Below are 13142 nucleotides of genomic sequence, written 5' to 3'. Positions count from 1 at the left end.
CACACCAAAGTCCATTCAAACCTGACACTGCTATTATTACAGAATTATACAAAAGGAAAACAACAGCTCACACCCACCTTTCAGGTGGACTGACAAAGGAAGGCTGATCAACTGGAGCATTCGCTTCAAGGGCCTCACCAACATCACAATCAGTTTCAGATTGCTCAGTTTCACTTGGTTTTGCTATAGGAATAGTACCAGGGTTTTCTATTTCACTAAAAATAGAAACAAAAAAGACAATCTGGCAACTCAATGAACATAATGTGGCATAAGTTAAAAATTGTATTAGTGATTTTCAAAACATAATCTAAACCAGAGAAGAATGCCTTACAGTTCTACAGGCTGTTTTCAAGAATTTACTCATTTTAAATCATGTAAAGTTAACTGCTGACTCTTGATCTGTTAATGGCTTTGGCTGTTAAATAGGTAATTAACAAATTTTAAAACAAAATATCATAGCTTAGTATTTGATCTCATAAAAAATAAGATTTTAAATTTATTTATGTATGTATTTATTTATTAGAGAAAGAGAAGGAGAGTGCACGAGCACATGCAAGTGGGGACAGGAGGGACAGAGAGAGAGGGAGAGAGAATCTTAAGCAGGCTCCATGCTCAGCATGGAGCCCGACTTGGGGCTCAATCTCATGACCCTGAGATCATGACCTGAGCTGAAATCAAGAGTTGGATGCTTAACTGACTGAGCCACCCAGGTGCGCTTAAAATTTATCTTAACTGTATCTTCTCTAATGTTTCCTTTCTGTTAGTATAATCTACCAGTATTAGAGTTGTTGCCTATAGTTATCAAAAAATAATCTATTATCTTAAAACATTTCACTAAGTTCTTAAGGCACTTTTAGAATTTCATTTTTAAAAATACTACCCTAATATTCTGTCCTACTCACTTCCAATTCACTAAGCAGTCATGTTCAGTACAATGGGAAAATAAGATGTACTGTTCAGATTTGTAATATCTAGCCTTAAATTCTTTCTGGAATAAGTATTTTTAAATTTTTAAATACTACCGTTACTTCTAAGAATGTCTTGTTTCTTTATTCCTTACCTAGGATAAACCCCTAAATGGCAACTCTAACATCTTTGAATACAACTCCTCTACCCCAGTCCTTTCCATTCTTGAGAAGAATAAGTGTTTAAAAAGTGCTGTGGGAAAAAAATTTAAAAAGTAGTGAAGATAATAAGAATATTAACTGACACATATATTATTATTATGTGCCAGATATTGTTCTATTCATTTTTAATATATATATTAACTCATTTGATAAAGGAAATGCTTAATGTAGTATGAGAGAAGGGAATTTTGTTCTGTAGTGTTGCTGTAAGGACTAGGAAAGTACACAATAGATTTTCTAAATTAAGGAACTCTTACAGCTACATATTCTGAATATTTATTATCAAGTTTGAAAAAGGTAGCTATTCACAAAAAGACACAACTATGAATGGAATGCTGCAGTAATACTTGATAGAAATGAATAATCTGACATTCGAATCTTTGATAATTATAGGGAAGATTATTCAAATAAGTAGTTACTTAAACAAGTAGAACCTCATTTTTTGTGATGCAGAGATTTCATGGCTGAGATCTAATCAACCTCACTGGGTTTAGGAACAGAATAAATACTTATATCAAAAGATCCTTACATTAAAATAAAATAAAAATGTAAAACAGAGGCATCATAACTTAAGTCTGCTATATAGTCTAAACTTCAAATCTGAGTTTCAAGCTGCCTTATTTTCTTAAGACATTTTTCTATCATTACCTAATTAGATTCTCTTTTTTTCTTTGTAATAACTTACTCAAGCTTTGAGATTGGAGTGATCTCTGAGGTAGATGAGCTGGAAATATTTTCAATGTTTTCACTGCCCACAACTCCACTGGAAGAATCTTCATGTAGATCAATTGTAGGGAGTGTCTCAATTACAGATGGACTTAACTTTTTTGACTCCATATTCTGTTTAAAAAAAAAAAAAAGTCAGTTATATTAAATGTTGAGATTAATAAATTATCTCTTTAGCTATACAGGATTTTATAAAAGTATGTCTCAAAAGTGACAGTATCAAGAATGTACTTTTATAAAAATCCTATCTTCCAACAATACCTCCCAAGGAATATATTTCATATTAAAATACAAGCTCTAGACATTTTTCATGGCATTTCACAAACTAGAACAAAGGAGCTTGCCTTTCTTCTTTCCTATTTTCTATCAGGACCTACATATATTTCCCTCTTACTTTAATTAATGCTAGTAGCCACACAGAAATCATATTTAAATATACAAAACAATACAACACATACTTCTTGCCGCAGAGCAGTTTAGAAGATAATGTACATCAATAAACAACAACACAGGGCATGTACAAGTAACATTACAATGCAATAAATGATTCTCACTGATCTTTCAGTCCTTGGATGCTCTGGGCCATTCACTCCTCTAAAACACAATCTGAAATCTACATAATACCACTCATATTTGAAACCTCTATCAGCACATCTCCCCCACTACCAACCTTAAATAGAATTAGCCATTCCTCTTCCTCTATGCCTCTACTGTTCTCTGTATAGACTTAATAGAGCATCTGTAAAACCTCAATTGCCTTATTTAGGTCTCCTTCTCTTTTTCAAGTATACTATAAATGTCTTGAGTAAGAACTATGTTCTCTTGATTTTCATGTTCCCTGGCACATAGTAGACATTTAATGCTTATTAAGTGAGTATCAAGTGAAGTACTCATGCTCAGTTCAACGAAAAGAGAAACTATAGACTATTATGGACTAGAAAAACTAGGACTTTGAAGAAAAAAAGGACCCAGTATGAGAACAGAAAGAAAACATAAGATAAGAGTCAGTGAAATATAAAATATGATCATTTGGGGAATTATTTACACTGAAATGAAAAATACACAAAGGAATACAAATAGTTTGCATTTTATGGTGGAGGCCTTGAGAAAAGGAGTTTATATTATTATCAAATATTATCATTTTAATATGTATTCAGTACTAAAAAAAATGAGATAGTTTACTTTTTTTTTTTTTTTTTTTAACTAAGTCTCCAAAATCCAGTATGTATTTAATACTTACAGCGAGTCTCAATTTGGACTAACTGCATTTCCAGTGCTCAATAGCCAAATGTAGCTAGTGGCTACTATACTGAACAGCAAAGATCTATAAGACGCAGTAAGCACTTCAAAGTACTTGAGCAAGAGTATACCATGATAAAAATTCTAGAAAATGAACAATGGCAGGACTGTTCGGGATAGTCATATAACTAGAAGGGCTACAGAGAACACTTTCTTACTCTTACGTACAAACATCTGACAAACATCTTCCAGGATCTAATAAAATGAAACTCACTATTTGTACTTAGATAGCCCAATTAAGTCATAAAATAGCTCTAACTGTATTTAAAAAAAGAATTCTCCCTCATTTTGAGCTGAAGTTTGTTTTTGTTAATATTTGAGATACTTAGTTTTTCCTTAGCTCTTCTTCCTCCAGATCAAATATCCCTAGTTCCTTCAGCTATTCCTGATATTAAATGGGTTCCAGATGCTTCAGCATTCTGGTCAGTTTATAGTTTTTAACATCTTTCATAAAATCTGATGTACAAAATGGAAAATAATATTCAGAATGTAATATAAGAAACATATAAAACATACTTTAACCTATTACTAATTCATATTCCACACTGAGTGACAAAAGTTTGGTATCAAAATACTTTGTTTTACATACAAATACTTTCTTTTGTTGTAAGTTAGAAAAAATTTCCCGACATCTAAAAATCTGGAGACAAAGATCCATTATAGTGAGCCAAAATGGAATCTAAGAAGACATGAGAACTTACACCCAAACTTTTACTACAAAGAAATAGTCACATTTATTATTAAATCTGTAATTTTACATTTTCTCAAAAGCAGTACTCCTAGCAGGTGAATAGTATTAAAGCCAATTGCACAACAGTTCAAAAAGAAAAAGTAACAATACACAATATGGTGACCAAACAGAAGTTTTCTGTCTTGTGAAGCAGTTTTAAAAGACGTATCATTAAAGATCAAAGCAACATAGCTTACCTGTACATCCACAATGTAGTCATCTTTTAATTTATGTTCTTCTGGAGGAATAGGTAAATTTGAACCCACTTTTTCCGATAATTCGGCATTGATAGGTCCCTCTCTTTCATCCTATATTGCAACAAAGAAAAAAAGGGTAACTGATAAAACTGTTTCACAAAACAGTCCTAAACAATATTATATACTTTATAACACATTTGACTCTTACTTTTATTTGTGTACATGCTTATTGTCCATCTTCCTGCATTCCCTTCCTTGCCACCACTTAAAATGTATACTAAATGAGTTGAAGACCCTCATTTGATTTCTTAATAAGCACTTTAGTCCTACCACACAGCACTATGTATTAGGCACACAGTAAGACTTCAGGAAATATCTAATAAATGAATGTACATACAGCTCTTTGTATCATCTCTCTTTTGACACTGACTTACAAGTTAAGATTTCAGACACCTTCAAGTTTAAATGTATCTTCTAGCATGTAAGTTTCATAAAAGCAAAGTTCATATTCTTTGTTTACGTAAGTCTTTATAACGTATACCAGATACTTAAATATTTGCTGAAAGAATATGTTTCCCCCCCTGAATACTTCGCTTATATTCATTCTCACATTTAGTCTTCAAATTTTTCAGCAGAGATTAGATCAAAGTTTTACAGACCGTGGGTAAAAGTATAAAATTGTATTCTTTTTAAAGAGATATTCAGCAACAGTCTTCAAAATTGCTCCATCCCAGAAATAAATCCAACATAACTCCAAAATTTGAATAAGTATCATGCCAACCCCTCCAAGTATGTAATTATAAACTTATGTTCACACACATGCACACACACAAGCCCACGTGCACACACACAGCTGAGAAACAATGCTAAAGTCTGTCAATAAAGAAATACATCATAATTTATACAATGAAATAAAAATGTAACCATCACAAGAATACAACAACATGAAAAGGTATCTATGAGATATTATTGGGGCAAAGGGGGAAGTCATTTGTAGAATATTTATAATATGACATTTTATGGAAAATAAAATACTAATTTGTGCGCCATATATAGATAACCAAAAAAAAAAGTCTCAATATTTTCACAAGAAACAGTAAATTGTGGTTCCTCTGGGGAGGGGAACAGGATATAAATATGAATATTTTATAGTTAGTATAAATTACTTCTATACAGTTGATCCTTGAACAATGCAGGGGTTAGGGGTACCAAGCCTTAGCACAGTCAAAAATCTCCATATAACTTTTGACTCCCCAAAAACTACTAATAGCCTATTGTTGACCGGAAGCTGTACCAATAATAAGCAGTCAATTAACACATATTTTGTATATGTATTATTATACTGTATTCTTACATTAAAGTAAGTTAGAGAAAACAAAGTGTTAAGAAAATCATAAGAGAAAATACATTTACAGTATTGTACCATAAAAAAATCTGCATATTAATGTACCCACACAGTTCAAACCCATGTCATTCAAGGATCAACTGTAATACATATATTGATGGGGGGGGAGCCAAATCTAGTCAATACTCACCTTTTATTATTGAGTGACTGATTGATTTTACTTTTTTTTTTTTAAGTAGGCTCCATGCCCAATGTGGGGCTTGAACTCATGATCCTGAGATCAAGAGTCGCATGCTCTACTGATTGAGTCAGCCAGGCACCCCACCTTTTATAATTTAAAATGATAAAATAATAAATGATTTAAAGACCATCTGGTCTGGTTTTTCGGACTCTGTCTATTCACTCCACCCAATTATATAAAAAAGCTACATAGCCACTGACTGCAGGGTCTCCCTATAATCCTCAGTTCTAAGTGTTTACTTATAAGGGTTTCTTTTGAAACCTTTGAACTATTTAGAATATTAAAAAGTGAACCACTGGTTTTCAGTTCTCCATATAGCTACTATTTTTTTCCCTACTCTAGGACTAAGGATGTTACAACATTCCAAGAATAAACATATAAATATCTCAAGGATAGCTTACTTTCAGAATGACCTGAGTAATTCTTCCGATTACAGCAAGGAGAATTACAAATCACCAAAAACTATGTCATAGTATTTTTGAAATTACTTTTATTCCAAATGTTTTGAGGAAGTCTTAAAAAGCTGACACACAAATTACATTGTCAACTTTATTTAAGGTACCTTTTTCTGGAATTGTACATCTTCATTTTCTAGTGCACAATTGTCATCTTGAGAGTAATATGATGAAGCTGAAGAACTCTCTTTACAACATACACGCCAACTGGGAAGCCTGTAAAACATTCACCATCACCAAAAGAAAGAAAGAAGGAAAAGTTGTTAAGCCAACATATTCCCTACTATGGGCTAGAATTTTAGGCAATAAATAAATAGATGGCTCCTACCCTAATGCCCTCAAGAACTTAACAATTTAATGAAGACAAATGTACGTAAGACAAGTATTTTTATTTAATGCCCTAAAAACCCCCATAAACTGTGTTATCAGCATTCCAAGTAAGGCATTATGAATTTCATGAAGGTAAAACAATAAAGATTTCACAAAAGGACTATCTGATAATTATCACAGAAGGAAAAGTTTTCAAGGAGTTAACCTCCTCAGAAAGTACCAGATGCCAATAATATTCTAAATTTTACTAAATATTTAAGAACAGAGAATTCTAAAGCTGCCTAAACTATTTCAAAGCATAGAAGCTAAGTTTCCAAATAATTTTGATATAGGAAACAAAGCCGTGATAGCCAAAATTAAGAGAAACAGCACACATAAATGAATACTACAGGTTAATACAACCTTTGAAATCAGACACAAAAATTCTAAATAAAACAATAAAAAAGAAAGTCTCTAGGAACACACCAAAGAAATAATATACCACTGTTATGATCAAGTAGAGTTTAGTTCTGATATTCAAAAGTGGTTCAATATAATAAAATCTATTTATTTAGTCTACCATGCAAAAATATGAAGGAAAAATATCTTAGGATTATTCCACAGTCACTGAAAGACATCTGATAAACTTACACATCCATCAAGATTTTCTTAAAATAGAGAATAAGCAGATGTTTACCACGGAAACATATATGCACAATACACAAGCCTAAAAGTCAGTACCAAACTTAGTGACGTAATCTAAAAATAACCCTATTTAGATCTGAAACAAGACAAGAATGTACATTACTGTTAGTATTATGTAATATGATAAAAGGTATAAAAAAGGAAAAGGGGACAGAAAATGATCATTAATTGCAGATAATGACTTTATATAGGTGGAAAATTAAAAAGAACCACCTATTAAAAGAAGGCTTGGATATAAAAATTATATTCCTAGGTATAAAATTAGATTCAAATCAACTCTACTCAAACCATCACCACCTGTTACAAGATGAAACAGAAGAAAAGTTCCCATTTGCAAAATAAAAACTAAAATACAAACTTAGCAAGAAATGTTCTATTTGGTTGACCTGTTTGAAATCGCCAATATTTGACAATTCTTTTTTTTTTTTTTTTTTTTTTTAAAGATTTTATTTTATTTATTTGACAGAGAGAGAGGGAGACAGCTAGAGAGGGAACACAAGCAGGGGGAGTGGGAGAGGGAGAAGCAGGCTCCCGGCCGAGCAGAGAGCCCGATGCGGGGCTCGATCCCAGGACCCTGGGATCATGACCTGAGCCGAAGGCAGACGCTCAACGACTGAGCCACCCAGGCGCCCCAATTCTTTAACATGGAAAAGTCAAATTATACAATTTGAGCTAATATATACAGAAGATTTGAAGACATAAAGAAGGAGATTTTTAAGTAGGTAGGCTGACTCTAAAATTTATATAAACAGTAAGAATAATCAAGAAGATTTTAATATGAGGGAACTACATGTCTATGAAACCACAGTAATCACAACAATATAGTTTTGAGATGACAGAGGGAAAGGGAATCCCCTTGGTGACTGGAAACAGAAATCCTAAGATGACAGCTATACAGAGAGAACAGGGAGCAACCAGTCTAAATTGGAGGTTATCAGAAACTCTAGAAGAACCTTCTTTCAGAGGATGAAATTGACAGCACATCAGATAGGTCTTTGAAAATCTTAAGTACAAATCTATGTAACTGGCAGACAGTTCGTAATTAAATAAAAAAATAAGCAAACTTAAGGAGTCAAATATTAGTTCCAGGAGAAAAGAAAAGAAGTACAGAAAAGGGAAAGTAATCATGTTTTACTACATGGCTCAGCTGTGAATAGCATATATATGTCAATAATTATATAAATAATGAATACTGATCTAACCCAAATTATGACAGAATTGTATTACCAGCATATAGTAAAGAGAATCTGATCATCCGCACTAGAATACCTAAAACTGACATTAAAGCAATTATTTTAGAGACAAAGAATATAAAATTAATCAGCCAAGAGATGAAAGTGGTTTCTTTCAAACCAAAATAAATAAATAAATAAATAAATCTTTTAGAGCTATCTGACTTTCATATGGATATACTATTTTGATAAAATTAAAACTAAAAAAATAAAGGGGGAGAAGAGCAAGGTACATAATAATATATACATACTTAGTAGGCTACCATGTATACCTGTGTACTAAAGATATTTGTGTGTGCATACATTTCTTTGAAAGAATTTTTTTTTTAAAAAAAGCACTACCTTGGTTGCATCCAAGGAGGAAAACTGGGTGGCAGAGTCACAAGAAAAATACAAGAGCATTTTTTACTAAATACTCTATGTCTTCTGAATTTTGAACCACAAGAATATATTACTTTTCAAAACCTCATACTGATACATCATTATTTATTATGTACTTCTTTACTGACAGACTTTTACATTGTTTCTCGGGGGGGATGTGTGTGTGTGTGCGTGCGTGCGTGCGTGTGTGTGTGTGTGTGTGTGTGTGTGTGTGTGTAGGTATTTGGGACAACCAAAGTTTCAAATATCCAAAACTGTGGATATTAGCGTTTTGGTGGTGATACCCCCTTATTTTCTTATCCTTTCCTATAGTTTCTAAATTTCTACCACAAGCATATACTAGTTTTATCATCAGGAACTACGTGTGTGTGTATATATAATTCCTAATATCCACAGTTATTGTGAAGACCAACAGATCCTTGTTTTTAATATCATAAATCAAATCCTATTACTCCAAGTTCTGAGTTTTTTGGAAATGAGATTAGCATTAGCATCAGTAGACTCAGTAGACTGCCCTCCCCAATGTGGGTAGGTTATGTGAGATTTAGCATTCAGGGAGGCTGGGTGAAAGGTATATAGTTAACTCTTCGTACTACCTTTGCATATTGTCTATAAATCTAAAATCAATCCAAAATACAAGTTTCTTTTAAAAATAAGCACAATCCATGGAAGAAAAAATTGAGAAACCGAACTTCAAAATTAAAAACTTCTGTTCCACAAAATACACTTATTAAAATGAGAAGGAAAGTTACAGACTGGGAGGAAATATTTGCAAAGCATATATGTGGTAAAGGATTTGTATCCAGTGTAAAGAACTCTCAAAACTCAAGTAAGAAAGAACCCAATTTTTGGGTTGCCTGGGTGGCTCAGTCAGTTAAGCATCTGCCTCAGCTCAGGTGATGATCCAGGGGTCCTGGGATCGAGTTCCGCATCGGGCTCTTTGCTCAGTGGGGAGCCTGCTTCCCCCTCTGCCTGCAGCTCCCTTGCTTGTGTTTGTGTGAACACACATGCTCTCTCATGCTCTCTCTCTCTCTGGCAAATAAATAAAATCTTTAAAAAAAAAAAAATAAGAAACAACCTAATTTTTTAAAAACAGGCAAAAGATTTTCACCGTCATATCACCAAAGAAGACACAGGGATGGCAAATAAAAGTGAAAGATGCTCAACATCCTTAGTCATAGAGAAATGCAAATCAAAACCATAATGAGATACCACTACATACCTATTAAAATGGCTAAAATTTAAAAGACTGGCCATACTAAGTGTTGCAAAGAATATGGAAGGACTGAAACTTTCATATACTGTTCATGGAATATAAATGGTACAATCACTTTGGAAAACAATTTGGCATTGCTTTAAAAGTGAAACACACTTATATATGATCCGGCCATTCCACCCTTAAGTATTCACTCAAGAGAAAGGAAAACACAAAAGGTCACAAGAGCTCTATTTATAGTAGTCAAAAACTGGAAAAAACTCTCAAATGTCCATGAACAGGTACAAAGATAAACAATCCGTACTACAGACATGCAATGTAATACTATTCAGCAATAAAAAGGAATGAATTTGAAACACACAACACCCTCAAAATAATTCTTCTGTGAAAGAAGCCAGATCAAAAAAAAAAAAAAAATAGTATATAGTGTATGATTCCGTTTACATAATACAAAAAAATGCAAACTAAACTATAGCTACAGAATGAAAATCAGTGGTTGCCTGGAGGAGGAAGCCAGGAGGAAGGGATTACAAAAGGGCATGAGAAAATTCCTGAGGGTAAAGGGGATATGTTCACTAATTGCTTGGATAGTTTCATGGGATGTATACATATGCCAAGATGTATCAAACTGTACAATTTATGTAGTTTTTTGTAGGCCAATTATGCCCCTGATAAAGCTGTTTTAAGAAGTGGAGCAGAAAGAAATGAAATAAGATTGACAAAAGGCTAATCATTATTGAAGCTAGGCAACAGGTACATGCCTATTACACTCTTCCTTCTATACTTTTTTTGGCATGTCTTTAAATTCCCATAAGAAAAAGTTTTAGAATTCCATCCATTTTTAAATAGAAAATAATAATTCAGTGTTGTATTTACTTTCTACATATATTATTGTAATACCTGTCTGGGTACAGTTGCCAGAATAGAATTCTTTAAAATGGACAAAAAGCATATGGATAAATTATAAATTGTATGAGCTTAAAAGCAATAGAAATATTAGCAATTGTTGAGCACTCCATTTTAATTTCGTATTTATATCATTAATGTTTCTTTTTTTTGTTCACTCTCCAAAAAATAGGCTTACCATGTATTAATAGAATAAATATATATTCATCTATTTTAATGACAAATATTTGTTATTTGCCTATTATTTCCACAAAAGCTCTTTTAGATATGGTCTTAATGGTTACTAGATTTAAAAAAAAAAAGTACCACAGTGTGGAAGGAATGAACGTTCGTATCCAGATGACACTAATAGTTTTTTCTTGAAAGAAGGTTTTCAACTTGAATGTATAGTGACTTAAGTTTTTCTTGCAGTGGGAACCTACAGTCTAATACTGCTAGGCACTATGCTGTTTTAAAGGGTATGTTAAAACTATATATTTCAAAAAATAGTGGTTAAAATGTAAATGTTAAGTAAAAGATGTATTAATTAGCTCTTACTGAAGAGAACAGGAGAAGGACTCAGGAAATTTTTTCTAGAGGATATAGCAACTGAATTAAGCCTTAAAGTGACAAAAAAAAGATTTCGTTAAGAGAGAAAGTATTCTTTGATGTGTAAGTGATTGAGGAAACACCATTTTTTACTACCAATGGCTTAGAATGAGAGTGTTTTACAACTGCTAGCTCAAAAATACAGACCTAGCTACCTTAAACATTTACTTTTTACAATCTTATCAAAGAAATTTAGCAAAATAATGCAATAATAAATTCCATTAATGTGCAATAAAGAATATGTTAATATGCAAATGAGCCAAGCCTAATAATTGCAGGGAGAGGGCAAAACTAAACTGGAGTCTGTCAAACTTTCAAATGAGTTAATGTTTCCCTCTGAGTTATACTGAAGAAACTATATAAGCACTTAAGACTACCAATACTTACCAGATATTATGTTAGATACAGAGGCTTGTTAGGAAATGTTAGGCATAATTTTCAATTCATTAAAAATTTGAGTAGATACATTGAGAAAACATGAAAAAAAATAAGTAGCAATTCTAATTAAAACAATTAAATTGATAAGCATTATGTCACTAAGAGATTTATTTATCGTAGTAAAAAGATATGATTATAAATATATATGCACCCAACAGTATCACTTCAAAATATATAAAACAACCAAAGCTACATGTGAAAACAGAATAATCAAAAATTATGGCAGCTTATTTTTTTTTTAAGAGAAAGCGTGGGGGTTGGGAGGAATGGGGCAGAGGGAGAGGGAGAATCTTAAGCAGGCTCCATGTCCAACATGGAGCCTGACGCAGGGCTCAGTCTCAACCCTGAGATCATGACCTGAGCAGAAATCAAGAGTTAGACCAACTGAGCCACCCAGGTGCCTTGGTAGCCTATTTTAAATTATCTCTTACAAAATAAGAGATGGACAAAAACTAAGGAAACATAAGATTTATATTATATATAAGAAACAAGCTTGATCAAAAATATAGAACTTTATAACAAATCAAATTAAACATTCTTTTCAAGCACACATGGAATATTTCCCAAATACTGATCATATACTAAAACTTCAAAAGAAGACTCAAATTCCAAAGACTGAAGATCTAATAAACTATACTCTCCAACCACATGGCAACAATATTTGAAGTAACAAAAAGCCAACATTCTAAGTCTAGAAACACAAATGATACAGCAGAATAATCCTTCCGTTAAAGAGGAAATAATAAGGAACATTATGAAATATTATAGTGGAGGACTACTGGTCAAAATTGGTGGGATGCAGATAAGACAATAGCAGGAAGACTATGCTTCTAAACACATTGGAAGACAAACCCTGAAAAAAAGAGCTAATCTTTCAACTCAAAGAGATAAGAGTGTAAATAAAATAAAATAAAATAAAATAAAATAAAAAGGAAGGCTATAAGGACAGAAAACACTGAAATAAAGAAAAAGGCAAAGATTCAGAAAACCAAAACTTGGTTCTTTGAAGAAAATGTTAAAAAGATAAATCTCTGACAAAACCGATCAAGAAGAGTTGGTGATGTAAATTAACAAAACATGCTACAAAAACATGAAATAACCACAGATAAAACAGATTTTTAAAATTATAAAATATTACAAATTATACAAATACCAATATATTTGAAAAGTTAGAAGAAATGGATTTGTCTAGAAAAATAGCAAAATTGGCACAAAGTATAAAACTAATGAAAATTAAAGAAATTTGA

The 13142-nt window shown here is 32.4% G+C and overlaps 1 protein-coding gene across 2 annotated transcripts in view; it reads right to left on the bottom strand.

The window, feature by feature from the left end:
* The window catches only part of SUCO (SUN domain containing ossification factor), an 86769-nt gene that overhangs the window by 57516 nt on the left and 16111 nt on the right, over window positions 1-13142 (bottom strand). For both annotated transcript variants that reach the window (XM_032393398.1, XM_032393397.1), the window contains exons 2-5: window positions 6228-6336; window positions 4080-4190; window positions 1813-1967; window positions 78-215 (exon numbers count right to left, since the gene is read on the bottom strand). In XM_032393398.1, coding sequence (XP_032249289.1) covers window positions 78-215; window positions 1813-1967; window positions 4080-4190; window positions 6228-6336 — 513 coding nt within the window. The remainder of the gene's footprint in view (window positions 1-77; window positions 216-1812; window positions 1968-4079; window positions 4191-6227; window positions 6337-13142) is intronic.

The sequence above is a fragment of the Phoca vitulina genome, unplaced genomic scaffold, assembly GCF_004348235.1.
Source record: "Phoca vitulina isolate PV1807 unplaced genomic scaffold, GSC_HSeal_1.0 scaffold73, whole genome shotgun sequence".
Classification (NCBI taxonomy): Eukaryota; Metazoa; Chordata; class Mammalia; order Carnivora; family Phocidae; genus Phoca; species Phoca vitulina.
This window is presented reverse-complemented; position numbering and strand designations above follow the sequence as displayed.